This window comes from Aplidium turbinatum, chromosome 3 (genome assembly GCF_918807975.1).
Source record: "Aplidium turbinatum chromosome 3, kaAplTurb1.1, whole genome shotgun sequence".
Lineage (NCBI taxonomy): Eukaryota > Metazoa > Chordata > Ascidiacea > Aplousobranchia > Polyclinidae > Aplidium > Aplidium turbinatum.
The window spans coordinates 27492741-27520369 of NC_137474.1; the positions used below are offsets into that span (position 1 = coordinate 27492741).

Consider the following 27629-nt stretch of genomic DNA (forward strand, 5'->3'; position numbering starts at 1 on the left):
TTAGCCCGAGGCTATCGAAAATAGGTGTAACGCCTACACCTCTAAAAAAACTGTCACTACAATACAGATTAATTGGATAAAAGACGGAACTTTTGTCCAGCTAGCAAGCACTAAGCCAACAGTTAAATGTGCGGCCAACTTTCAAACAATCATTTTACGAATGACCAGAATAGATATCAATATCTCAAATTCACGTAGAAAGTAACTGTGACGCAATAAATGAAAGACAATTATGAAGTCATTCAACAGGTGTTCGAGCTAGTGAACCAATGCATTCATGTTTAAACAGGCCCAAACAGGTCCAAACAGATTTAAACAGGTCTGACACAAGTCTTATTAACGCTGGTGCAATTTTGGCTCATGTTTTAGGAATTTCCATGACGTAATATTCAGTAGACTTGAACGGTTTTTATATGACGTTTGATTTGTACAGAGATTGGCCGTAACACCTGTAAGCAAAATGTATAAATGAGGAGAATACAAAAACTTTGATTTTAGTGTCGGGTTTGGGGGGGGGGGGGCTTGAGCCCCCTTAGCTCCATACTGGGTGCGCTACAGCAACTCGGGGTTTGGAGGCGGAACTCCCAGCTGATGAGAAATGCTTTTATAGAGTCATTGATCGATAAATGTCACTTGATAAGGGCCCCCATCTTCAGCTAAGCCCAGGGCCCCATAAACCCCTAATCCGGCCCTGAATGAGTCCCATACTTGATCCAAGCATCGGGGGTTAAGATAAGGTTCTCATTAGGCCTATAGCCTACTAAGCCTTTGGCACTAACGAGAGTGGGGTGGCCAGTTCCTTTCTCTCGGCCGCCTTTCCTTCAGCAACTACGCCCATCCAATTTATTAGCCTACACCCTGGGTAGGGGTGAGCGGTGTTTTTCAACAACCAGCTTAAGCCGGGAGTCGAACCAGGATTGCATGATTGGAAAGCGAGCGCCTTACCTGCTGCGCCATCCTATCCGCATAGGCTAGGCCTATTTTAGATTAGGCTGCTGTTGTTAGGAATTTTCTGCTATGGTTTAAAAAAAGGAACCTCTCTACCAGATCTATAGTTTTTGTTTTGTTACAGGTGTTGCAAAAATAGGTAAAATTTGCAATTTTTGATTTTACTTGAAAAGTTAGACATATAGCCTATAATGTTTTGACAACATATAGGAACTTGGATATTCTGCATCTTTTGAAAAAAAGATTGTGATCTAGCTCAGGTGGTTGAGGAATGAGGAGTTATGACGTTTTTTTTTTCGATTTTAGCCGCGTCGTCATGGAAACGAGGTTTAGGAAGCGTAAGACCATAACAAAAAAAATTGTCGCATTTTGATACGGTTGTAATGTACAAACAATCACAACTTTTGGCAAAGTTCGTAAGAAATCTGATAGTCACCAAAATTTGGTACAGCCTGTGCAATGCATGTTGTGCATCAAATCAGACGTTTCAAAATCTTTATTATTTGATGCGGTGATCCGTAACTTTGCATAGCAAAAGGTCTGGAATGGATGCTTTGTTGAGCTATGTTTTGTTCATTGCCTACATGCATGTGGGGTGGCAACATTTTTAAACGCTGGTTGAAGTGCTAAAGGCACTGCATATGAGATGTGCACACTATACGACTCTATTCTATTTTTTTCTAGACAAAATAATGAGCAACAATGGAAATTTTGCTGCAAGTGTAGTAGGCTAGTCCAGTTTTAATCCGGTGATGTCCCCGTTACCGAGGGTGGCCGGATTCACCAAGTGCCGGAATCGCCTTCAAGTTCACACCCTGCCTCCACATCGATCTGTCAAACACGCTCTCTCTTGTCAAGCCCACCTTGCTGCTTTCCTCCTCAACTTGCCCTTTCCACGTTTTCTTGGGTCTTCCTTGTTTTCTATGACCCATTGACCCTCTACTTGTAACTCCAGCGCTCTTCTCAAAACATCATCTTTATCCCTTCTTAAAACATGTCCATACCACCTCATTCGCTTTCGCCATCTTATGCCAAGTTCAGCTAAGACATGTGATGCAACCCATGACACAAATTCTTTGCTGTTAGTTTTGCTGAAAATTGTTTTGTTGAGGCCAATTTTTCGTATAGTTTCCCCGTCCAGTCCTGATTTTTCTCGGAGGCCCTGGCCACAAACGAGGCGGTAAAAATAGCCGTCGGCCTTGGGTGTGACTTTGCGATCCTAATCTAATTACGACAACGATTGATAGCCTAATAATAGCAACATATCACTTAGGCTACTACAATTGTTACGCCAGCGTTCGAGCACTAAAGCAAAATTAGCTATAGCCTACCAACTTTCTTTAACCGGGTTGCTTGCGAGAAACATTTGCTGGTTATGCAACCTCATAGATCAAAAACTTCATTTTTTTCAAATAAAAAAGTGATCTTGATCTTCAAGATCACCAAAACTGGTGATCTTGCCCATATCTGCTCACAATAACTGAAGCAAGCTAAGCATGTCACATATTGTTACCTTCCTGTCGCGCTAAATGAACAAACAGGCGATAATTGCCACATCATCTTACATTGCGAACAAAAAGGTCGAATTAAAATGTAGTAATCCGTTGTTAAGGAACAACTTTTTCGCGAAGTCCAAGCACTAAAGCACTCTTCAAGATTAGAAGCTGCACTGTCGAAGAAGAGTAATGTTCTCGCATTGGTAAAGATTGAGCGCCTTGTGGACAGGCATCCACAGCTTTGACGGCCACAAACCGTCATCAAGTCGTTCTCTTGGAATTGCTTTTTTAGTCTAATATCTAAAAAAACAAATATTTCAAGTTCCGCAAAGCAGAACCAGTTCCTTAACCTCTACTGCCACCAGGCGTTGTATGATAGTAAGTTAATTGATTACTAACCAATGTTTGGTGTGGCAAGAGAGCCACGTGGGTTTCGAATCGGTTACAGTGACATCATAATCAGAAGATGGAAAGTTAAAGAGGAAAATACGCATAAAGTTAAAATGGGAATGAAAAATGATCGCATCGCAGTGGAGCGCCCAACATCCTAAAACAAAATTTCGCATGCGGGCGTGTGTTATAATCAGCCAATTTTGCAATACACCATTGTGTCAGGTGCTGTATGATCGATCGCTGTCGGCTGCGGAGCCGAGTGGTGAGAGCCCTGGCATGGCACTCAAAGGACACTGGTTGTGTATTTGGCAAGACATTTAAAGGCATGCCTGAAGTTGCACACGAAGATTGGCTTCCTTGCCTTCCAATTCGCTTAATCTTCAACCACCGGGCACAAGCCTGAATACGACAAAAAAAAATCACCCGCTGTCACCCTGGAGCCAACTTCAAAGATTCAATGAAACCATGCAAACGTGATGCACAAGATCAACTGCACAATCCTCCAAAGTCGCCCACCTGTGCTTGGAGGAATTCAACTTCGTCATTTAGAACTTTCTTTTCTTTCGCAGCCTGTTCTTGCCGGTCCAGCAATTGTAGAATTTGGGAAGTGGAAGCGCTGGCTCTGTTGTTGACCGCGAGCAACCTCTTCTGCATCTGACGATGCGTGACGCCATGCTGAACGCACTGCTTCGACAGGTCCTTGTTTTTTGACGTGAGGCTGCGTTGAAATCAATAGACAAGGTTAACCCTCTTATAACCAGACAGCAAATCAATCGTCTTTTACATTGATTCAACGACGTCGAAAGACATATAATACACTAACTATAATAGACTGACTAAACTGCGTTGAAAATGCGCTGTTTAAATAGAGTCTTCGAAGTAAACAGCGTCTTCAAGCGGTGTTAGTACTTGTTTTACCAATCAAACCCTCTACACTCACCGTGTCAAGCGGACTTTCATATGCTCCATTTTTTGGGTTAGTTCACCCACTTCCACTCGGTGCTTCCCCCCAAGATGGGTAAGGGCGTCTTCCAGGGCGCTGCACTCATCCCTAAGCTTTTTAATAATCTCGTGCTGTTTCCCACAGATTCCCTCCACATCGGAAAGTCTCTGTTCTGCGAACAGGAATACTATGGTAAGTGACGATTGCTTGTTGCGTCCAGCACATGGCGGTCGGAATAAGGAGGTTAAGCAATGATGACGGATGTGAAAGGTGGTAAAATTGCCCACAGAATATGAAACATAGTCATGGATGAACAAGCCAATACAAATTGAGAAGTAGGCGCGATACATGGATGATTGATTACCACAGCCAACCTTACCAACCGTATTCAACCTCTCCCTGCTCCATTGCTTTGGTAAGATGCTCCACATTATCTGAGGACGTCATCTTGACACGTTCCATCTCCTTCTTGGTATACTTCTTCAGTTGAAAATATTCTTGTTTGATCCGTTCCATCTGAGTAAAGATGGCCACAATGCAGAGGCGGCAACGGTGTAAGGTAAGCTTAGGACAACATGCGTATTGGATCCATCACTCAACTACCGAACAATACGATTATGATGTCATAACCCTTTGTGTTTGCAAAGCCATACCTTTCCCAGGGCGTCATTCAATTGTGACGTCAATACGACGTTGAGTTCTTGCGTTTTTAAGCCATGGTTCTCTGACGCCTCCAAGCGGTGATAAAGCTCTATGGATTCTTGTTCATACCTTGAGCGCTCCTGGGAGAAAGAGGATACGATGAGAGTAACTCGCATGAGGATTGCTTCCTTAAAGTGAGCAACACAACTTAGTACTGACATAGACAAAAAACAACAAACTCACCTGTTTGGCTTTCAAGAGTTCCGACTCGAGTTTGGCTTTAGCGTCGCGCAGTTCCAGCTCAGCGCCATTGTAGCCTGCAAGCGGTGAAATGTAAACAAATAGAAAGTGCGTCACGCAGCGTCATTAGAAGCGAATGACGTTAACAAATACCGTAGTCTGGGATGTTTCGCCGATAATTTCATTAAAAATAATCCTTTTTTAGAGATTTTAATTAACAAAAACCAAAAATAAAGACCAAAACAGATTTCATACACGGACATTTGAACATGGAAAATGACCTTGCGTGTTGAGGAAGCTTCAAAGTACCGTAATTGAACTCAACAGTATCAAAACTTCCAGTGTGGATTCCGTGGCTCTTTTATGCTGACATGTTAGTCGGTCACGTAAAATTTGTTCAAAACTATAACGCTTCTAAACATTTGGTTGCAATGGACAAGTTGCAATGGTGGCTATGTGCTGGAAAGGCAGGTGCAAATGGAGTAAGATCAAGGGTAACAATTGTAACAAACATAACTGCTTAATTGACACCTAAAATTTTATTCTTTTCAAATAATTTAAAACCAAATCCAAAATATAGATAACAGATATGCAAAATTATGAGGACAAGGGAACCTTTGAGGGCGGACTTGACTTCATGTTGGACTTCCATCCTAATTGTCGCGTTATCTCGTTCACTCTGGAGGAGCTGCGCTCTGCACTCCTCCAACTGGATGAGAAATGCGGACTTCTCTTTGGCGCAATTTGATAGGCTCTCCTCGTAGTGAGAGCAAGAAGCCATCAGTTCACCAACCTGGGAAGAGATGGTGATTATGACTAATGATTATACAGAAAATAATGAAATAAACTGTCATTTCAAAGTTTATACTCAGTGATTGCATTGAAGTGGGTTATAAAGCTACAGGTGACAACAGTCCCCTCTAACCCAAACCACCAGCAAACCATTCGATACCATCGGCAAATCGGCATCTTAAATTTGATTTCCCTGACTTTAAAATCGTTTTCAAGCATTAGGTCAGTAACTAATTAACAATGACGTCAATAAATGGTCACCTTTCGTTGTAGATCACTAATTTCTTCAGTACATAGCGCCCTCTGACGGGTGACAGCATCTAGGGCCCTTTTGTGGCCGTTGTCAATTTCAAATTCAAGTTTTTTCCGGATTTTTTGCAAAGAATCATTCAACTGCTCTTTCTCAACCTGAAAACAAATCAATAAAGTGACTTTACAATTATTATTATTTTTTACTATTATTAGCTGAAAACAAATATCAAGGTAAAAGACAAGATCTTTCATGACATGATCACCAATTGAAGAGTTAATTATTATTTGTTGTTGCGTTATGTAATGCATTTTAAATAACCTGGTCAGTCAATTTTGCAACAAGAGTTAAAGAATTAAAAGTTTTTCTAACTATATTGGAAGCACAGCAGTAACCTACCAGCACTTTCGTTTTGTCAAGCTGGATGTCTTCAAGGGCTGCCAGACTCTTTTGAACCTCTTGACGTAACTCAGTCTCTACGTGCTGCGCTTGGCTTAATAACGCACGCAATGACGTCACTGACTTCATGAGGTCATCTCGTTCGCTGTATAAGTGTGACAAGAACAATGTTACGACAAAATTCAAACTTTGCGGGACTTAATTTAAAGATATGTCGTTGCGATGGGTTGAAATGTGAACGTGTCGCCCCCGAGCGCCCACCATCAGTCGATCGCCTCTTCAAGACGTCCACTTGGCTACCGATGGTTTGAGGACAAAACTTCCGAAACTTTCCGCCCTTTCTAAGTTACCGGCACTCAGAGCTTCCACAATTTTATCTTTTATATATTTCCTCATTATCATGTAACTATTCCTTCATTTCGGAAACTAATTTCTTTCTAAATTTCCTCTCACACAATAGAGATGCTATTGACCAAAAAAATGGGTTATTTTTCGACAAAACTTTCAAAATATTGAACATACAAATGTAGGCTGTAGGCTTTCCAAACTTATGAGGAAGCTATAAAGCACACAAATGCAAAGTCAATTTATTGCTAACAATTTATTTAAATAACTTGATTTTAGGCCGTAACAGTTCGGAAGTCCACGAGTTCTACACTCAACAGCCAAAAAGGATGAGCTTATAGTTAATGTGCAGTTTCTTATCTTGTCTAGCTTATACCAATTGCTTTTCGGGTGGTTTTCCTTAATTTATGCATAATATATGTAGCCTACAAGCCAACATTTCAACTTTCAAGTCATCCACGCAACAAATTATCCTAGTCTAAAAGCTATAACTTGATAGGCGGTCTTGCTTGTATTGACAGGCATATCCATAAAAATTCTTTTAGACTAAGCAGGAATCATCATCATCTGTTTGTCCCTTCTTCAGTAGATGAGACCTGGCGGTTATCCCCGCTAGCAGGGGTCAGACAGATTTTGCAGCCCTTTATTCCATGCTTCCCTGTTGTTAGGGTTGATTCTGTCCAGGTTTCTTGCCCTGATGTCGTCTCTCACCAACTCTACCTATCTTTTTTTGGTCTTCCCACTTTCTTTCCCTCGACAGACATCTTCTTTGCCACCACTGGCGCCTTGTCATCAGACATACGTTCCACTTGCCCATACCATCGCAAATGGTGGCTTCTAAGAAACTCACTGATGCTTTCTACTTCTGTCATCTCTTGAATACTTTTATTTCTAATTCGATCCTTCAAGGCTTTTTGTACACATTATTCGAAGCATTCTCATTACTGTTGTTTCCAACCTGTTTGAATCTTCAATCATCGTGGCTCATCCTTCAACTCCGTAGCACATTGTACTCGTGCATGCTTTATAAACAATGCCTTCATTTTCTGGGAAAGCATTCTTCCACACAGAAACCTCGATACTTTCTTGAATTTTTTTCCAATCAGCTCTTATGCTTGATATTATAGAGTCTTGAATTCTTCCATCCATACTCAGGACATCTTCTAGGTAGCAGAACGTTTCAACCACTTCCAGTTTATCCCCATCTAGAGTAACTGTCTCTTCATGTCTTTCGTTTACCTGCCCTTGACAACGTTTGCATTCAGTCTTTTATTCTTACCAGGCTAATTCTTGTGAATCTTTTGTGAACCCATTCATTGCATATTATGGAGTTGCTGCCAACTCCTTTCCCGCATACTGAGCAAGGATCAACCTTAGCTGGATTGACGGTCTTTTCACCAGTATGGAAGGCTTTTGTTTTGCTCACATTTATCTTTAAGCCTTTAGATTTTAAGGCATCCTTCAATTTCGCATATCGCTCTTCCACTTCCATGTGTGAAATAGTTTTACAATCTGTTTACAGGTTTGCAACTAGTAATGCAAGAAATTATCTTAAAAGTTACAATTTACTTTTAAATTACATGTAGTAGTAGTAGTAGTCCAGTTTTAATCCGGTGATGTCCCCGTTACCGAGGGTGGCCGGATTCACCTCCAAGTGCCGCAATCGTCTTCACACCCTGCCTCCACATCGATCTGTCTAGCGCGTCCTCTCTTGTCAAGCCCACCTTGCTGCTTTCTTCCTCAACTTGCTTTTTCCATGTTTTCTTTGGTCTTCCTTGTTTTCTATGACCCTCCACTCGCAACTCCAGCGCTCTTCTCAAAACATCATCTTCATCCCTTCTCAAAACATGCCCATACCACCTCACTCCATTCGCTTTTGCCAACTTATCAACACTCTCATTCAACCCAAGCAAGCTCATAAGTTCTTCGGTATTCCTTTTGTCCATCAGCTTTACACCACACATTGCTCTCACCATCGCTCTCTCAGTTCTTCTTAAAATCGCCAATTCGTTTTCCCGTAAGCACCATGTCTCACTTCCGTACAGCATTGCAGATCTCACACAACTAATATAAATTCTTCCTCTCATTTTCAACGGAAATCTTCTACCACATAACAACTCTCGACACTCTCTGAATTTCACCCAACCAAACCTTCCTCTTGCAGTCACTGCCGCTTCACAACCACCACTGGCATTCAATCTATCTCCTAGATAGCAAAAGGCATTTACTGATTCAACTTCGTCATTCAGCTTTTCAACAGGACCAATCATTCCTTCCTCAATCTTCTTGCATCTTTCACATTCAAAACCATCTCCAGATCTGCATGTCACTCTCTTCATCTTTGCACATCTTCCATGCACCCATTTCTTGCATTTCGTACATGTAACAGAATTTGCCATCACTCTTCTTCCGCAGACGCCACATGGGTCAATTTTGCTCATTGTGATTTCCCCTTCCGTTCCGCTTATTACGACCTTTGTCTTTTTGATGTTCACACGCATACCTTTACATTCAAACGACTCCTTCCACTTCTCAAATTTCCCTCTCAGATCTTCCATTGTGTCACTCAACAAAACCAAATCATCGGCGTACAGTATCTCCATTAATGAATCTTCTCTTACACATTCGGTAATCACATCAATCACAATGGCAAAGATTAGAGGAGAGAGGACAGAACCCTGGTGTACACCAACCTTCACCGAAAACTCGTCTGAGAGGGCAGATCCAACGCGAACTCTCGTCCTTGCACCGTCGTAAAGACCCATTACGGCTTGCACGAGAGCTTCTGGCATTACTTTTTTTCTCATTGCCCATTCCATCACTCTTCTTGGAACTCTATCAAACGCCTTTTCCATGTCCACGAAACACATGTACAAGTTTTTACCCTTGTCTCGATATTCCTCTTGCAACCTTCTCAAAATAAAAATAGCATCTGTCGTTCCCTTCCCAGGCATAAATCCACACTGCATCTCGTCCAGCTTCACCACAGATCTTATTCTATTCTCCAACACCCTTTCCACTACCTTCATTGCATGCTCCAACAGTTTTATTCCCCTATATGACCCACAATCCATTACATCACCCTTTCCCTTGAAGATGGGTATCACCACACTCATCTTCCATTCATTTGGCATTCCTTTTCCATCTAACACACGTTGACTGATTTCCTGCATTGCTTTCAGTCCTGTCTCTCCACTTGCGCGTATCATTTCCACAGTGACTTCAGATAGTCCAGGAGCCTTCCCCGATTTCATTTTCTTCATTGCTTGCGTTACCTCCTCTCGAGTAACTCTCTTTAATGGACCTGCTACCACGTCGGCTTCCACATTTTGATCCCAATCGTTTTCCTCGTTCATTATCATCTCCATATGTTCTTTCCAAATTCTTCCACGATCTTTCTCACTGAAACCAAGTTTTCCATCCCTTCCTTTAATACATCGTCCACCATCTACATCTTTCCCATCCCGCTTCATAACCTTCATAAACTTATATACTTCGTTAGGACTGTTTTTTAATTTGGTCAATTCCTGCTCAGCTTCTTTCTTCATAGCTTTTGCAACTATTCTCTTTGCCCGATTTTTCAATTGCTTGTACTTGAGCTTAGTTTCTTCTGATCTATTTCTGCACCAAGCCTTGTATGCGACTTTTTTCTCCCCAATCACTTCCCTCACATCTTCATTCCACCACCACGTATCTCCTCGATCCATCCTGCCTTTTGTTTTCCCACAAACTTCATCGCAAGCTTGCAAAACTCCATTCTTGAAGGATCCCCATACATCATTCACATCGTTGTGAACAAGACTTTCAACTCTCTTTTTAAACCTTTCTCTTGTGTCGGCATCTTCTAACTTCCAAACTTTTCTTTTGATCACCCTTTTTTTATTTACAGTTTTCTTCAGACCTTTCTTGTCCAAATCGATAACCACCAACCTATGCTGAAGTTCGCATGGTATCGCTTTCACATCTTTGATCAGTTTTCTGTTTTTCCTGCATACCAACCCAAAGTCAATTTCGGTTTCATTTCCACCTGCACTGAAAGTCACGTTTCTTCCTTCCTCTTTCTTAAACCAGGTATTTGCAACACACAGGTCCTTTTCATCACAAAACTCAAGTAGTCGCCTTCCATCGCGATTTCTTTCTCCCACGCCAAACCCTCCATGAACACCTTCAAACCCATCAATTTGTTGGCCAACGTGGCCATTAAAGTCCCCAAGACCCAATACAATTTCCTGATCACTTCTTGTGCTCCATTCATAGGCCATTTCATCATAAAACCTTTCTTTTTCTGCATCGGATCTTCCACTTTGTGGTGCATAAGCACAAATTATTCTCATCACTACATTCTCGACCACCATCACTATCGCCATTACTCTGTCACTCTGTCTACGAACCTCAACAACATTTTCATATAGCTCTTCCTTTACCAAAATCCCAACTCCTCCGGTCCCAATATCATTGCCCGACCACCACAGCTTGTATCTCCGTCCTTTGACACCCAAAAACCTGGCTCCTTTGTTCCTCCATCGGACTTCCTGTAAACAGCAAACATCTACCTTCCTCATTCTCAGCTCTTCACTCACCTCAGTACCTCTACAACGCAAACTTCCAACATTTAGACTTCCCAGTCGTATCCCTGAATTTTTAACAGAAACGTCAGACAACCCGGAGATTCTTCGCACCCCCTGCCCATTTAAGGGCTGCCGGGGACTGGGGGCCATTCTATTTTTGACACTCATCATTAGGATTTTTTGGTGCATGTTTTTCTACAGGGAGCATGCCCTTGCTTACCCCCAACCTCCATTTAAAGACCGGAGTGGTCTTGATGACCGGATGCCTCTGCACGACAACTAACGAGTTCGGCCAACCCGGGTTTGACTTAAGTTTTCCTTCTTGAAAGATGTTGCCATTGTAGCCGTTGTAGCATGTAGCTATCATCCGCCTACGCCGCCAACCTGCCTGGCACGGGCATCAATGTCAGAAGTGAGGTCCAGAACTACCAGCGGGACGTGTTCCGGTGCCAACGGGCCCAGACCTGGAGTAAGGTGCTACCTCTCCTCCTGATATTGAGGATGCAGTTTAACGTCATACCCAGGACGAGTACATAATGCACAAAAATCATCGTTATAATAAAAAAGAGGAAAAGTTAATATTTAATTCAAATTGTACAGCTATAAAACTTCAAGAAAACATTACAAAAATTCTGAAAACTTTGCCTCCTAATAAAAAATTTTCATTACTCGTTTTAGCAATTTTTTACTAGTTTGTAATAAAATGTTACTAAATATCTGAAATGGTTTGGTTTTATTTCTAGTTTTGAAAAAAAAATGCAAGTTTTGATGCAAAAATAATTGTTTGATGACAAAAAGCATTGATTAATTTTTTAATAACACAATAGAATGATAATAATGGATACTTGACTAAAGCTATTTTCCTAAAAGTAAAGCAAGGGAAGCATAAACAAATGAAATCATTGGTGATCTAATCAACGAAAAATATTTACTCGCTATGAAACCTGACCGCTACACCGCAAACACAAACACTTTAACCAAATTTGTTGAGGTCTTAAATGATTTATTGTGGAGCTACAATCCTAGTTATCATCGCTCAATCAAACACACTCCTGCCTCAGTCAATAAGGGAAATCAGAAAGAAGTTTAGTAAACTTTGTATGAGAAGCAACGACCCCTGAAAGATCTCGAACTTCAAGTTGGTGACAAAGTTCGCATCAGGTAAAGGAAGCAACTATTTGAAAAAGATTACATACCAAATTTCACAGAAAATTGTTTACTGTTTCTAAATTTTGATTGGAAACCCTACTTTTTCAAATTAAAAGACCACAACAACGAAGAACTAGAAGTTGTTTTTACGCTCAAGAACTACAAAAGATCACTAAAAAATTATGAATACTTGATTGAAGTTATTGTTGGAGAACAAAAACAAGAAAGGAATAAACAAGTATAAGTGAAATGGTTAAGTTCTACACCTGAATTCAACACTTGGATCAACAACAAAAAAAATTAATTGCTGTGTACCTTGCCATACAATTTCTTTGCTTGTGTTATTACAAACAATAAATATAAGGTTGACGACTTGTGTAGTGTATTGTTTTATGACACCTTAGAAACAAGACAGAAAAATACGTTTCTTATTTATATATCTTTTAAAACTATTGCAACAAAAATTCGGCTCTAGAATGCTGTCAGGTTAAACAGGAATTTTGACTTGCAGGTCGTATTTCGGTATGATTTTCTCTTTGGATGTTTGTTTGTTATACCACAGATTTTCAGCGCAGTACCCATTATAGCTTGACTCCATTCATTCCAATTCTCAACAAGTTGCTTTAGCTAATTCTTCTTCCACCTTTTCTGTTTTCGTTTCTTCTTTTAGCCTTCACAGTTTAATCTTTCTACTCACTTGATTCTCTATCCATCCAATTTTGACTTTCTTCCAATTCATATGCATAATCAACAGTAGTCAGTATGTGCTGTGTGAAACTTTCTTCACCAGATATTACTATCACATCTCAGATCCTTTGTTTCCACAAGCACATGGTCAACCACTGTGGTGTGTGCGCTCGACTTGTAGGAGATCAATTCTTCTTAAAAAATGTGTTTCCTACAGCCGTACCAATGCTGTCAGCAAAGTCAAGCAATCTTTCTCCATCACGATTTCTTTCATCCCATCCATAACCACCATGAACACCAGTCAATCCATTGGTTAATCTTCCAACATGGCCAATTGGCCATTAATGTCACCCATAATGACGCACTTCCTATGTTTGGCCAATACTTTAGCATTCAATTTATCATAGAAAGCAGTTTTCTCGGCATCACTTCTGCCACCTTGTGGACAATACACCAAAAACACGAAGAAAATCTCTTGGTCGAAGACCGGAATCACGTTGATGATTCTTGGAGATACTCTCACTTGGTTTGATAACTCACTCTTCACATTTAGCTCAACGCCTCCTTATCCTTAGCCCTCACTTGGTGACATTAACTTGGCAGGGAGAAGTTATATCTTTCGCTCACAGCTTGTGTGGTCATAACACACGCCACACACGCCCTTTCCAATCCTAAGTAGGAATGCGAAATATAAAGATTTACATTCAAAAATAGACAAAAAAGGCTAGTACTATACATTACCTGTATTCCTAGCAGCATTTTTGGCAGGAATTTTGTTTTTTGTTGCAAATTCTCTTTTTTTTCGCACAATAGCAGACGTAATAATAACCAAAAGCAGCATGCTAAAGGAATTAAATTTTGTTCTGAGCTTTCACCACTCATATGCGACTTCATCAGTACACTTTCTGTCAACTGCATAGCCAAGTGGTCAGAGCCCTGGAACGGCAATCGAAAGGGCGCCGGTTTGACACCGCTCAAGAACATGCAGCTGTGTCTGTGGCAGGACACTTAAAGGCATGCCTGAAGGTGGACACGAAGCTTGGCTTCCTTGCCTTCCCGTCCATTTACATCTAAATCTTCAACCACCGGGTTACGACAAAAAAGTACATTTTCTTATTCAAACAATATTTACAAAATATCAACCGAACCTGGTCAGTCTTTCAATGACCCTAATGTTGTTGGATGGGGGAAGATCACCCTTCAAGGAGCCTCCTAGTGGAGGGGGGTTCTGAAAAAAAAACCTTGAGGAAGCTTTTACAATTTACATCGTCACGATATAATTAATATCACCTCGCTTACCACAACCGGCCATGAGAGAGGCAACCAGACACGTTTAGTTGGAAAGAAAGAACATAATCTTTTATCAAAGCTAAACAGCTAATAAGGTTCTTCCAAAGAATCAATCAATAGTTAGAACTTATAAAAATTTTCGTTGCAAGTTCAAACCATTCACTCGTTGGAGCTTCTACAGTAGGGTGGATCAAAAAAATCGAATTTTTGAGTTCAGCTTAGTGCATTTGCCAAAAGATGCAGTTTGGGCTATCTTTTACATTAGTACTTGAAAAAACATTTTTTGACCCCGTTTGACCCCTATCCAAGAGCGCTCTAGTGGCCGCTGAGCCAAAATTCCTTAAATTAGCCATAATACCTTTTCTAGTGGGTGTAGGCTAATGATTTTGGTGTCTAACCCCACTAAATCAAGTCTTAGGAAGTCACTTCTGCAGTCTAAAATGATGCACGGGCAGCCAAAATTGCATAATGACATTTTTGCTCTAAAAAGGCATTTTATGGGAAAAAAATGGCATTTTTAGATATTTTGGGCAGTTTTATGGATGAAATACTAAAAAAAGTGTAACCTAGGTAAAACACACTAGGGTGTGACCATTTGTGTGCAAACTGGCCTCTAGTCCAATGAGGTGGTGAGGTGATATGAGGTCCAATAGACTACAGAAGCATACGATAGTGCAGCTGCATGCCGCATTTATATTTATTTGATAGTGTAAACTTAACTATTGCATTTATTACAGCTTTAGATATTGTTTATTTCAATGTTTGTAAATATCTGATCACACTTAACTTAATTGAGTTTGTATGATGTTTAATAGAGGCAAAACTTGCATTTGGCTTCTGAATAAGCATCCCATTGAACACATCCTGAATAGTGTGCACACAACCCCCAAGGTTGTTTTTTACTTTTTTTTGCACTTATTGACTTGTAGATTTGTGAAATTGTTCCACTAGCCAAGAATCTTTGCTGGTCCAAAAATCAGTAGAATTGGGGCACGTTTATGTGGGCCACCATCCCATTCAAATTTTCAGGTTTGCCATTAAGTAAATATTGAATTACCGGTATTTTCACGCTTCTCAACAGAATTTGTATGTTTCAACAAAATAATATGCATAAAACTTTTGCCTGTTCGACTATCTATCGTACAGGGAATTAAAAGAATATGCTTGTCTATACGAGTTGTCTGTGAATTCACATTTTTTACGCGTTGGAATAGCTAAAAATACAACTCCAGTGAGCGGAAGTGGTCTAAGATTCTAATTTCGCACTGGAAATAGATCAAATACACATAGAAAGTTACCAATAGGCTAATAAGTTTGCTACATGAAAGCCTCGTATTGAATCTGTATGTATACAGTAACTGTAAACTTTTACTAACACATTTTGTCACAGAAGGCAATGTAATCGACTAGTCTAATCTGTGCAAGAGGATATTAGTTTCTTCTCTTTCTTAAATTAGGTGCGTCTTTTCTGTTAGCTTCCACTATTTGTAAAGTGTTTTGATAGTGTTCCTCGTTTCTGGCACAATGTAGGTATTAGGTAATTGGTGCTCAGTTTAACTCCATGTTCAGCCACATTGTAAACAGTTTTCTGGTACGACTCTGATTCCATTTTTTGAGACCATTTTTATACTGATAAAGGAAAAAAATCATCATTTATCTCTAAAACAGAGAAAAAGAACCGAGAGTCTTTTGTGATAAAATCTGTCAGTTTTGATTCCAGATTGATTTCTGATGGAAAACGTGGTCTGTAGCTAGGCAGTGCCAAACCGATCTGCTGGTGTAAAAACAGGATCTGTAGGTTTTACATGTATGAGTTCATCAGCCATCTGATGTTTTCCTCTTCTTAAACTTCAGAGCTGAACAGTGCCAGTCCAGTGGTACCATCTCAGCAGAGAGGTACCAAAATTGACGTTGGAAGCTACGTTCAGCAGCATCTGATATCAACTTATGCACTGCTCCATATCTGAGAATGTTCTTGTACATAGTCAAACGGTTCCAAGGAGCATCTACAGCAACACTACACCGAAACCAATATATACAGTAGACGAGTGAAATAAAATTCATGAGATCTTTCAATTTAGCCACTTGTGAAACTGATGTGATAGTTCCCTTAGGTAACTTTGCTATTTGATTTTCCAGTAGCACCAATTAATAGGAATGAATCAATTTGGCCATCCATCTGGCCTTGTGTGTGGCCCCAAAACGGTAGAATTTCACATTTTGTAGACCAGGACTGATATACGCAATGCACAAGTTCATAAGTTATTTATAGTCGCCTCAAATGAACTTGTATTTGCTTTGTGCAAGTTGAACAACGTCATCTTTGAGGTTCTGAATGAGATCGTGTGTTGTTACTGGAAAGCTGTTGATATCCAGTGTACTTAGCAGTTGGCCACTGTGGAATAGAATCCCAGTTATTGTGGAGTCTCACGAAGATGCTCATTTCTGGTTATTTTGAAGCCTCTAGCTTCAAATCTTCAAAAATGCATGACACAACGATTTCACCGATGTGATGTAAACAACCTGACCAGAGAAATTCCTTATCTTAAGAGCTACAGTAGAAGCAGTTTTTGCGTTTCCTTTTTAGAGTGTTTTTGTCGTTTTTCTGCACTAAGAATCCTACTTTCTTTCTTTCTGACTCGTGCGAATAAAATAGAGTCAAATCCGGCTATTGTGGCTGTCCTGTCTGTCATCATTCCTTTTAAGAAAGATATGTCTGCAGGATTTGATATAAGCTCCTCAACAAAACACTAACATACTGATTTCGCCTGAACCCGTTGTCATGCATTTTGTCCATTACTGTAATGCTGTGGATAATTGGATGCACAAATTAAAGGCAACATTTTTGCAATTAACTTCATACCGTAATTGTTTGCTTTTATATGTTTGCTTCAGTGTATTAACAGCAGTACCTTTAGAAGCATTATGAATTTGTTTTTCTTTACCCTTTTTTTTGAAAAAACAATAAATTTCCAACTTTTTCAAGCATTTTTGCTGAATAAAGGCTCTGATGTCATTTTGCTAGCCCATAGATGATTTTAAACTGCAGAAATGACTTCCCAAGACTTGATTTAGTGGGGATAGACACCAAAACCACTAGCCTGCACCCACTAGAAAAAAAATTATAGTCAATTTAAGGAATTTTGCCTCGGCGGTCACTAGAGAGCTCTTGGATAGGGGTCAAACGGGGTCAAAAAATGTTTTTTTATGTACCAATGTAAAAGATAGCCCCAACTGCATCTTTTGGCAGATGCACTAAGCTGAACCTAAAAATTCGTTTTTTTTGATCCACCCTATTCTACAGCTCTTCATTTCCGTATTGATCGTGATGTTGGCTTCGATGCCTGAATCATCTGCCGAGATGAGACGAATATTGTTGTCATAAACGATTGTGAGAATCTTTTCACTCAAATCGAGAAAGCTGTTTTGGATGCTCATTTTGGTAGCTTCGCAATTCGCATACTGGTAGACCAGGGTTGTCAAATTTAATTGCACTTCAGGCTAAAATATAAAAATTGGGACTACTCGCGGCGAGACTGGAATGGTTCAATACGTATTGCAAAATTTATTTTAAAAAAACTTTCATTATTTATCAAATCAGAAACTAACCTAAGAAATACCAGTTGTATTCCTTGGTTATGATTTCCACCACAACCTTTTTAGAATAACGAAAGAAAATATATTCGAACTAAAACCGAACTAAACAAACATGCAAAGCAAGAAAAAGCCTCCTCCGAAGTTTCCTTAGCAGCTTGGTAACGCAGATTAAAAGGAATTTAATTTAATACGATCCTGTGGGACGAAATGTTGCATCGCGAGTCGGAAGTATGACACATGTGTAGTAAAGGCTTTGAACCATTGTCGCAGGCACGGTCAACAAGATTGACAGGATGTTTTTCATGTTTTTGTTTGTTGAAATGTGTGTAAATTATACCATCCACTAGATGCCATGAAATACAGGGTCATCAATAATTAACGTTACAATTTCAAACAACTGTATTTAACATCAATATTTAGCGTTACAATGTTAATAAATTAAATATTTCTCGATTTTATATTTTTTAGGCCTAAATTTTATAGGCCATGAATGAAAATTTGAATAAAAGAACAGCTATTGTGGAGCTCTTCCAATCGGGCAAGTCAAGGAATGATATTTGCAAAGACTTCAAAATTAACAGAATGTTAACCACCGATCACCACACAGTTATAAAGATCAATGTCACATTCGAATCTTACCTGTTGACGCAACTTTGACCTGAGCTCTTCGTTCTCATCCAACGCTTTCTGAAGGTTCTGCTTTGTGACATTGATCTGAGTCTCCAATCCAGCTTGTTTGCTTTCATAAAAAGATTTCAGCTCAAGCTGAAATAATTATTCAGCTTAAACACTGGATCACTTATCGAACTAGTAGTCTGTGTGTTCTACATCCCACCGGGTTACACAAATAAGCTTAAAGAAACATAATTGAGTAGCATTGTCGATTTAGACTTGATGTGTTTATGTTACAGGACTAACTTTAAGCTCTAGACGGCTTATTACTTAATTTCACAACTTTCGTATCTGTGATTTCCTTGGGATTATCAAATTTCAATACCGGTAATAAAAAGTTCATTCAACTCTAAAATAATTAAACAAACAATTCATGTTCATTACACAACCAAGATCTGTATAGATTCATACCAACTCTTGCTTCCACATGCTGGAATTCCCCGTCGGTTGCTTTGATCTGAAGACAAATGTTTGCAATTACTTTCAACCCACCTTGTGACCGATCTGTGTTGAAACTGTTGGTCCAGTTGCCAATCCAGGTTAGTGGCTGCTGGGTGCAAATTACTATCAAGACTAATACTAAATTGTTGAAATAGAAATACTAATCACAATGCTTTATTAACTCAGCGAAGAAACAAACTAAACAAGCACACTATAAAGCGGTGGGATGGCGCAACGGATGAGGCGTTGGCTTTCCAATTATGCGAACCTGGTTCGACTCCTGGCTTCAGCTGGTTGTTGAAAAACACCGCTCACCTCTACCCAGGGTGTAATAAATTGGGTGGGCGTAGTTGCTGAAGTAAAGGCGGCCGAGAGAAAGGAACTGGCCACCCTACACTCCTTGGTGCCGAAGGCTTAGTATAATGAGAACCCTATCTTCTCATTCTCGAAAGCTCAGTACCTGAGTATGGGACCTTTACCTTTATATTCCTTACGAGTGGAACAAACATTGATTCAGAGCTTTGCTAGAGGGTTCACTTTATTATACCAGTAACATATAAAACTATCTTCTTCTTTTTTCGTTTGAGACTAGATCAAATTTCAGGGCAGGTGGTGGTGGAGGAGAGCCAGGTGAGTGCAGCTTCGTCCAGCGTTGCTATACCATGCGTTCCATTTGGTGCCTTGTAAATGGGACATTCGAGAACGACATGGTCAGCAGTTTGTTCCTCCGCGCCGCATTCGCAGGCCGATGAGAGAGCCAGACCCCACTTGTGCATGTTGGAATGGAAGCGACCGACTCTGGTTCGGATTCTGTTGAGCTTGACCCAAGTCGGCCGAGGCAGGCCCATACCAGGGGGGGCGCGCCACCGGGTGAGGTATAAAACCATGTAGTTTGGTGTCGGTGGCGCACCACGCTGCATTCCAAGTATCTTCCATGAAGTGTGCTGCGCTGATGGCATGATCGCTGAATGGATGTAGTAATTCAACAGTAGCTGGCACAAAGGGGTGTCTTGACTTTAGTTGCTGGGGCGATTCCTGAGGTGGGACGTTGAGTTTTGCATGAAGCAAGTGGTTAAGATCCCTCGACCGGCGAGCCAGGTGTATGATGGCTCCCTTTCGGCGGAGCTCAGCAGGTTTTTGCGTAGTGACTGTAAATGGTGACAGTATGTGAGTGACCTGTCAAGTGTAACCCCAAGGTATGTTGGTTCTGGGCAGGGCGGCAGAATTTTGCCGTTAACGGTCACTTTCAGGTCACGTTTTGCCTCCCTGTTGTTGAGATGGAAGGCTGCCGTCACAGTTTTACTTTCGCTGAGCTTCAGTTTCCATTGATGAAGGTATCCAGATATGGTCGTCATGTCTTGGCAAGAGGAGCGAAGACTGATCCGCATGTCGAGGGGAGCCAAGACTGATCCCTGTGGAACACCGTTTTTGAGTTGCCGCAGTCTACTTGGTCTTCCGCTTTCGGTGGTAAGGATAAAACTCCTGTTATGGATGAGTTCCATGATCATTTTGACCATGTGCCTGTCAGGGAGTAGGCAGAGTAGCTTGTAGACTAGACCACGGTGCCAAACATTGTCATAGGCTGCTGTTAGGTTGATAAAAACAGCCCCGGCTTTCTTTTTTGCCAAGAAACTCTCCTCAATATCCTGAGTTAGTAGTGTGACTTGGTCTAGCTCATTTGTGAACTTGTTGGTAAGGAGGCTATAAAGCGATTCCAGTCGGCTTTACGGAAGTTCCACCGCTTGACTGATTCACTCGGAATTGGTATCTTGAGCGGTATTGCGGTAATGAGAGAAGGTCGGTGTTGGGACTGAGAGAACTTCTGTAGCACACGTCTGTCCTGAAGCTGATTGTCGTTGCCAATGCTAGCAAAGGCCATGTCTGGGTTTGTTCCAGTGCCCCATCGCCAGAAGGACTGGTGATGAACATGAACTGGTGATGAACAGAACATGCACCAGAAGGACTGGTGATGCGGTATCCCCAGTTGACGTGCTGGCAATTAAAATAGCATAGAGACATAGAGGCATAGAGAATAAAACTATCTGACACAAGCGGATATATCATTATTTTATTTCCACATCATATCATACACGCAGATAAGAAGTCCTCTAAATTTTTAGCAATTAGCTCTACATCCAATTTGCAACAGTATAAGTGTTGACTCATCAAGTGCAAGCAATGTAAATTTACATCGGTAAATTATTAAGTACTTTGACTGTGACAGGTTAGGAGGGGGAGGTAGATCTGGTGGGGACAAGGAATCTTGAATGGGTTTTATGATTCCTTCCATCATGGCGTGGGAGCAATCAAGCGTTCGCGACACCACCTTGGCCTGCATGTCATCATGCATTGATTGGTTCTCATCAACTACTTCCACCAATCGCTGCTTAAAAACGTGGAGTTCTCCCTAAAAGCAAAATGTTTAGTTTTAAACCAAAGAATTGTTTCTGTGTTGATAATCGCATGATAGAATGACCACAAAAATTCAAAATAAAGAGAAACGAAATGACAAACTTTAAAGATGCAAATTGCAGCACGTCATTAATGTAAGCTTAAGAAACTAATCTTGTTTGATTTTCAAAATGAATGTAAAAATTCAAAACCAAACCAAATGTTGGGTAGAAATGGCAGAGATGAATTAATGTAAAGCATAAAGCTTTAACATCACATATTTCAAAGTGATACCTTTTCTCAAAAATATATCAATACATTCTTCATTTGGGCATCTAGGGTAGAAAATCTTCCATTCCAGACAGATTAGTGATGTTCTCCACACTACCCTTTAAAGGCACAAAAGAGCAGTCAGTCTTTAGTTTTATCATCCAGGAAATACAGACCTTCCGCTTGATTTATCTATGGAGAGGATGATGCCATTGGCTGTGGTCTTTTATTCAGCACTGTAGCTCACATGGAAAATCTCGCTCCCGGTTTGAGCGCAGTTTGGTGGAGCAGAGATAAAATAATTGGTGCTGTACATTCGGCAAATTCTGATCTGTTATAGACGTACCAAGCAAAGTTTTTGAGTGGAAGGGTTGCATGTCTAGGATGCTGAAACCAAAAACTAGCTGCTCTTTAGTACGGTAGCTTTCCAGTATAGTCTGGGAACCTCGTAAATCTATCTGGGCTGGTAAAAGGATAGAACGTCAGCCCCAGAGGTCACACAACAAAGAAGAAAGGTTTTGTCAGCTTGTCATGAAAAAGTGAGTTATACCTTGTACACTAATTTTCAGACTATAAAATTATTGCTATGAAAAAACAAGTGAAATCATGGCCACCTAAAGATATGGCCTGATTTGTCACATTTTGCAGAACTTTCTAGGTTTTTCTAACTTTGGGCAAACGTTTAAATAAATTTTTTTTTAAATTAAATTTTTACGCTTTCTTTATTCTATTCCTCACATGACACAATAGGTTTTAACATCCTAAGATGTTGAAAAACAAAGAAAATTTGATTTCGAAGATATTAGTCAGACTGTTAATTTTTCAATAACAGTCTGATTTAGCGTTTTTCAACTTACTTTTTCTCATTTGCTACTGCTTCCCCAAGGCAACAAAAGAGTTTTAAGTCATTAGGAAACCGCAAAAAGTAAAAGCATCTAAAAAAATGTCAGTCAAGCACTGGCAGTAGCTGTAATCAAAATCTGCAAAATGTGACAAATCAGGCCGCATCTCCAGGTGGCCATGTGAAATAGTGCAAAATACAGTAGAATTTGGCTATTATTATGACATTTCGGCAGAAGTGGGCAATGGGCATCCACTACTTTAAAAGAAGCGCGTTACTCACTATGCTGGCTAAAGAAACGTGTTCTACTGCTACTTAGGCTAAAGTAGCGCGTGCTTCCACTATTTTTGTCTTAAACAGACACAAAAAGTACTATATTATGACGTTAAAATGACCTGGCCTGAAAACAAATGATATCATTCGTTTACACTGCCATTTTAACATCGTTATAGAAAACACGTTCTAGGTGAAATTCATTGCATCTTTCAAAAGCACATAAGCATTTAGAAAAAAGAGTTGCTGAGTCCTTCCGCTTGAGTTTCAGCATTTTTTTTCAAACAGAGAAATGTCTCTCCACCGCAGCACTGGAAGGAATGGGGAGTTGCATTTAATGAAGAAATGTTTTTAAATCGACACTGCCACTGGGAAAGCTCAAGAATTTGTGTCTGAAAAAAGGGCTCCACAGTTCACAATGGTGTTTGACTAGGAATGAGCAATTTAGAAAAGTAGGTTCAATTGATTCGAATCTTAAACTATTTCAATGATCTGAATTCAAAAATAGGATTCCGTGTATACGGTAACTATCTCATTATTTGCACGTCACATAATTACGTTATTTATCACTGATTTTATACGGATGTCAAATGACAGAGAAATTTGGAAGACCATGATCGCCAACGTCTGTATCAGATCAGGCACATAATCATCATCACTGATGGACTGAACCAGCTGAGTGGCCGAGTGATTTTGCCTTTGGCTCAGGTAGATCTGAGATTTATTCCAGGTTGGGTCAAACAAAGACTTTAAAAATGGCGTTGATTGTGTTCTTTTTTGTGTAACGCAGTGAAAATAAGTCAGGTAATGATGTGATAACATCCTAAACCTGATATAAAATTAAAAATGAGCTCTGTCGCTAAAAAACTTTAGCTATTGTAAAGCAACAATAAGTAAAACCACTCAGACAGCAAATCTATCATTTTTACATCCGCAGATGTTGAATCAATGAATGAATCAAATGCCATCAAATGCAAAAACAAAAAAACTGACGGATTTGCAGTGATTCTTCACAGTTTGTAAGTTTATGGCATCGTCAGGAAAATTTATAATGCTAAGTGTTTGACTTTACAAAGTTTTAGTTAGAAGTATTTATTTGAAGAGGCTTCATGTGATGGTAAATTTTGTTTGCATCAGGGAAATCAATATGAAAATCGTTGTCTGCTGGACTGGTTTGACTTCGTTTGAATAACTGTATTAAAACAGCAAGAGCAAAAGTACATCTTGTCAGTGGATGTCACAGTATTAATTGCAGGGGTACTGGGGGTAATCTCCAGAAACAAGTCATTTTTTCACTTTAAATAGGAAATTATCAGCTAGCGGGAGTACGGCCGCTACCGTCATATTGAAAAATAAAGTAGCACTGCTATTCAAAGAAAAATGTAGTGATGCTACCGTTACTTCTACCAAAAAGTAGCGATCTACTGCCCACCTCTGCATTTCGGTATGGTGGTATGTATTGCAAAGTCCTGTTTTTCTACAGCAAAATATCAGATAGTAAATTTGGCACTTAGTGACATTTCTTCACGGTGACACTTTTTGGAAAATCTCTTCAAGTGTCACTATTAGGTGAATTCTACTGTAATGTCACAAAGATTACAAGTAGTTAACCTACGTGTATTAATTAATACATTAAACTAACCAATAAGCCATCTTTCTCTTTCTTCAGCTGATCAATGTAGTGAGTCTGGTGGGTGACAAGTTGTACAAGTTTCTCCACAACACGATCTTGATGTTTATTCATCATAATTGCATTATGGAAATAATTACTTGCAGTTAATGTATGTTAACTTGATCAGATATATCTATCAATATGATTTAACGTCTCTTGCTCCTTATATAGTGATAGTTGTACTTTATAGAATTTCTGCAAATATAAAAATCAATAACAACCCGCCCTATATTGATAAGCATCCTCAGTCACACTTGTGCTATCATTTTAGATCCATATTATTGATTGGGCCATGAGCGCTAGGCATTGTGGTAGTTAAATCACATTGATAGAGCAAGACATTGCATGCTAACAATACAACATTCACATAACCTTGAAACTAATACAAAAACATTAGATATATATGCAATGTAGCCTTGTGCATGATTTCGTTTTAAGTGAGCAAAGGATTCCATTTTTCCAACCTTAGTTTCTTGTCTCAAGTTGCATAAAATTTATGGCAAGACGTTGTCAAGATGATTAGATATAATGAGTGCTAGACATGGCAGGACCCTCCTGAAGTCAAAGAAAAAAACAGAAAAAACATTGCAACTGATAGAATTGGCTACAATATGTCAAGTTTACATTAGATATTTATAAGTAATGTGCTGATGAGAGATTTTTCTGAGAAGGTTGAAATTTAGTCAATTTTATCACTAACCCATACAGTCATGGTAAAAAAGTTTAAGACCAAACAAATTTTCCATTGTTGCACCCATCAAAACAAAAAGAATGATTTATCATAGATAGATAGACTATCTGAAAAGAAAATTTTATGTTTCATTAGAGTGATACTATGGAATCAAACACTAAAAGAAATAAAAGATACATGTTACAATGCTTTTAATCTTAAATACCCATAAATGATTTAAAATAAATTTGTATATACAATAATTACCTTTGAAACAAGCCATTTGCTTATTTCTTTACAGATATTTTCCACCTCCCATGCCTTTATAGGGCTATGGTCTTTTGCACTCTCTCGTTGAATGCACACAGTATATTTTTGTTTTGCATCCAAACAAAATAAATGACCATCCATCCATCCATCCATCATAGTCTTTATGTTATTTGTGGCCTTGTTTTGTTTTCACTGTAGTGTTATAGTATTATGCATTATCTGTATTAAATTATTGTACCTAATTCTTGATGTTGCTTGTTTAAATGTCTGACTTTGATGACCTTTTAGTCGTTCAATGCCATCCATGTGGTGCGAATTATTTGTGTTTCGTATAATTTTTGTATTTTTGCCAACAAAGCAAATAAACTGAACCACCATGTATAAAAGTAGCGTTTTTGTTAAACTCATCTACTACATCATAAAGCAAATTTATTGCACCATATTGCATCATTTTTCTCCTGGGCAATGACAATGATTGACAATGAGTTCAAAGATTTTTGTAAAAACTTTACAGTTGAAAATACAACTGCTTTAAAACTCTAAAACGATATTATAAAAAAGAATACGGCAACAAAACCAACAAAAGTAAAAGGTGGCAAAACTGTAATAGTAGGTCTTATATTGAAACATGGAAGGGAATATAGTCTGTGTAACTTGCTACCGGTACCATAACTATTTAAACTGGCAAAGCTTTCTTAATGCAGTTTATCAAACAAGCTTTCATACACCACAGTTTCTTTTCTTATCACAAGCTTGTGCAACAGTGTTCTCACAAATACAAACGTAAAATTCCTAAAATCTACGTTCAAAATTCTCTAAATCTGAAAAAACGAAAAGAACTTAGTGTAATGTTTGAGCAATATTGATTTAAATGCTTAATCACATCACATATAATTATATAATACTCACTACTTAAGGATAACTAGGAATGCTCGAGTTGCAATCTCGACTGTTACTACACTGTAGTTCCGACTTTATTGCATAACAGTCCACATAACATTGTTGTGTAAAAGTGACATGGGAGGTTGAGGTGGATTGATCAGTTTAAAAAGATTCACAATTTAATTCAGCGCATTTGAGCAGATTTCACCACAAACTAAACTACATTCTATCAGTGCAGCAAAACCGAGGTAAAAAATTTCCTTAAATTGCTCATTTCCCTAAATCGGAAAAAAATTCCAATCAAGGGACAAATTCCCTAAAAACGAGAACACTGTTGCGTTGTGTTTGTGTAAATCGAAAATTTTGAAAATTTTAGCATCTTTCACTTCCTGGATCTACCAATTTTCTCACGCCTTCTAACTGGAGCTTAGAAATCGCAAGATTTTTGATTCCGATTACACTGGTCAACAGCAAATTTTAATCGAGCTCGTGATTGATTGATTCTAGAAGCATTTTGTGCGCTGATTTCAAAAATGTCTTTATTTTTTTCCTAGCACATCAAGTTTTCTAGATATTCCAATTTTAAACTTTTGAAGACATGCCACATTAACAGGCAAGTAAAGCAGTTTTTTATTCGCAAATTAACTGTGACGTCATAATAAAACAATGATAAGCCGTACAATTGATGAGCTGGAGCCGTACAATTGTACGGCCATGAATCGATCAAGTAATAGAAGCTAACGATCGAACGAATGATCGTGAGAGATTGAGACGAAAGATGATCAACAAGTTAGAAAACTTGCGTTTATCATCTACACTAGAAACTGAACCCTAGTGTCCACGAACATTGACACTACGACAACTTACATCAATTTATAAGTTTGAGTTCAATGTAGCCCAGGCTAGCCTACTAAAATAACATTTGTTTGCAGCATTTTAGAATACCGTGCACTGTTTTCAAAATAGCTATGTCAAGACGAAAGTGCACAAATCATCCAGATCTTTTTTGCTATATTTGTGGTAGATTTACTAGCAAAAACCAGCAAAGAAATATAACTCAAGATATCAAGAAAATATACATGGCATATTTTGGCTGTCCACTTGGTGATCTAGACAAGACCTGGGCTCCTCATAAAATATGCGTTACTTGTGCCCATGGCTTGCATAACTGGTTGAACAAACGATCATTGTCTATGCCATTTGCAGTTCCAATGATTTGGCGAGAACCAAAAGACCACTATCTAGATTGCTATTTTTGCATCACAAAAGTAAAAGGATTTTCTTTCAAGCAAAGGGACAAAATAACTTATCCAAACTTGGAATCTGCTCGCCGGCCGGTTCCTCATGATGAAACCATGTCGCCACCTTTACCTCCACAGGGAGGCCTAGATTCCATTGAAAATGATGGTGATGACGTCGCTTCATTAAGCGAACTCTCATCAACAAGTTCTGAGTATCATGAAGAAGAAGAAGGCAGGCCACAGTTATTTTCCCAGAAGCACCTAAAT

The 27629-nt window shown here is 39.3% G+C and overlaps 1 protein-coding gene across 2 annotated transcripts; it reads right to left on the reverse strand.

Annotated features, from left to right (window-relative positions):
* Positions 1–25310, reverse strand: LOC145766314 (serologically defined colon cancer antigen 8 homolog). Of its 2 annotated transcripts, none has more exons than XM_082577995.1 (15): positions 25237–25310; positions 24270–24355; positions 21063–21259; positions 18823–18868; positions 18379–18504; positions 14001–14080; positions 6104–6248; positions 5716–5862; positions 5278–5455; positions 4666–4739; positions 4434–4562; positions 4164–4296; positions 3778–3952; positions 3354–3555; positions 1–449 (listed from the first exon to the last, which is right to left on the reverse strand). In XM_082577995.1, the coding sequence occupies exons 1-15, from the start codon at positions 25250–25252 to the stop codon at positions 390–392; spliced, it is 1794 nt and encodes a 597-aa protein (XP_082434121.1). In that variant the 5' UTR covers positions 25253–25310; the 3' UTR covers positions 1–389. The 2 variants fall into 2 exon arrangements, with proteins under 2 accessions (XP_082434121.1, XP_082434122.1); XM_082577996.1 differs by lacking the exon at positions 1–449 and adding an exon at positions 2497–2744 and having other exon boundaries at positions 24270–24854; positions 25237–25279.
* Positions 25311–27629: the final 2319 nt, after the last annotated feature.

Bases quoted from the DNA above. Each gene is read 5' to 3' on its own strand.
- LOC145766314 (XM_082577995.1), bottom strand. The intron at 18,869-21,062 runs GTACTTAATAAT...ATTTGTCTTCAG, and splicing joins CCTAACCTGTCACAGTCAAA to ATCAAAGCAACCGACGGGGA. The intron at 4,297-4,433 runs GTATGGCTTTGC...ATCTTTACTCAG, and splicing joins TGAATGACGCCCTGGGAAAG to ATGGAACGGATCAAACAAGA.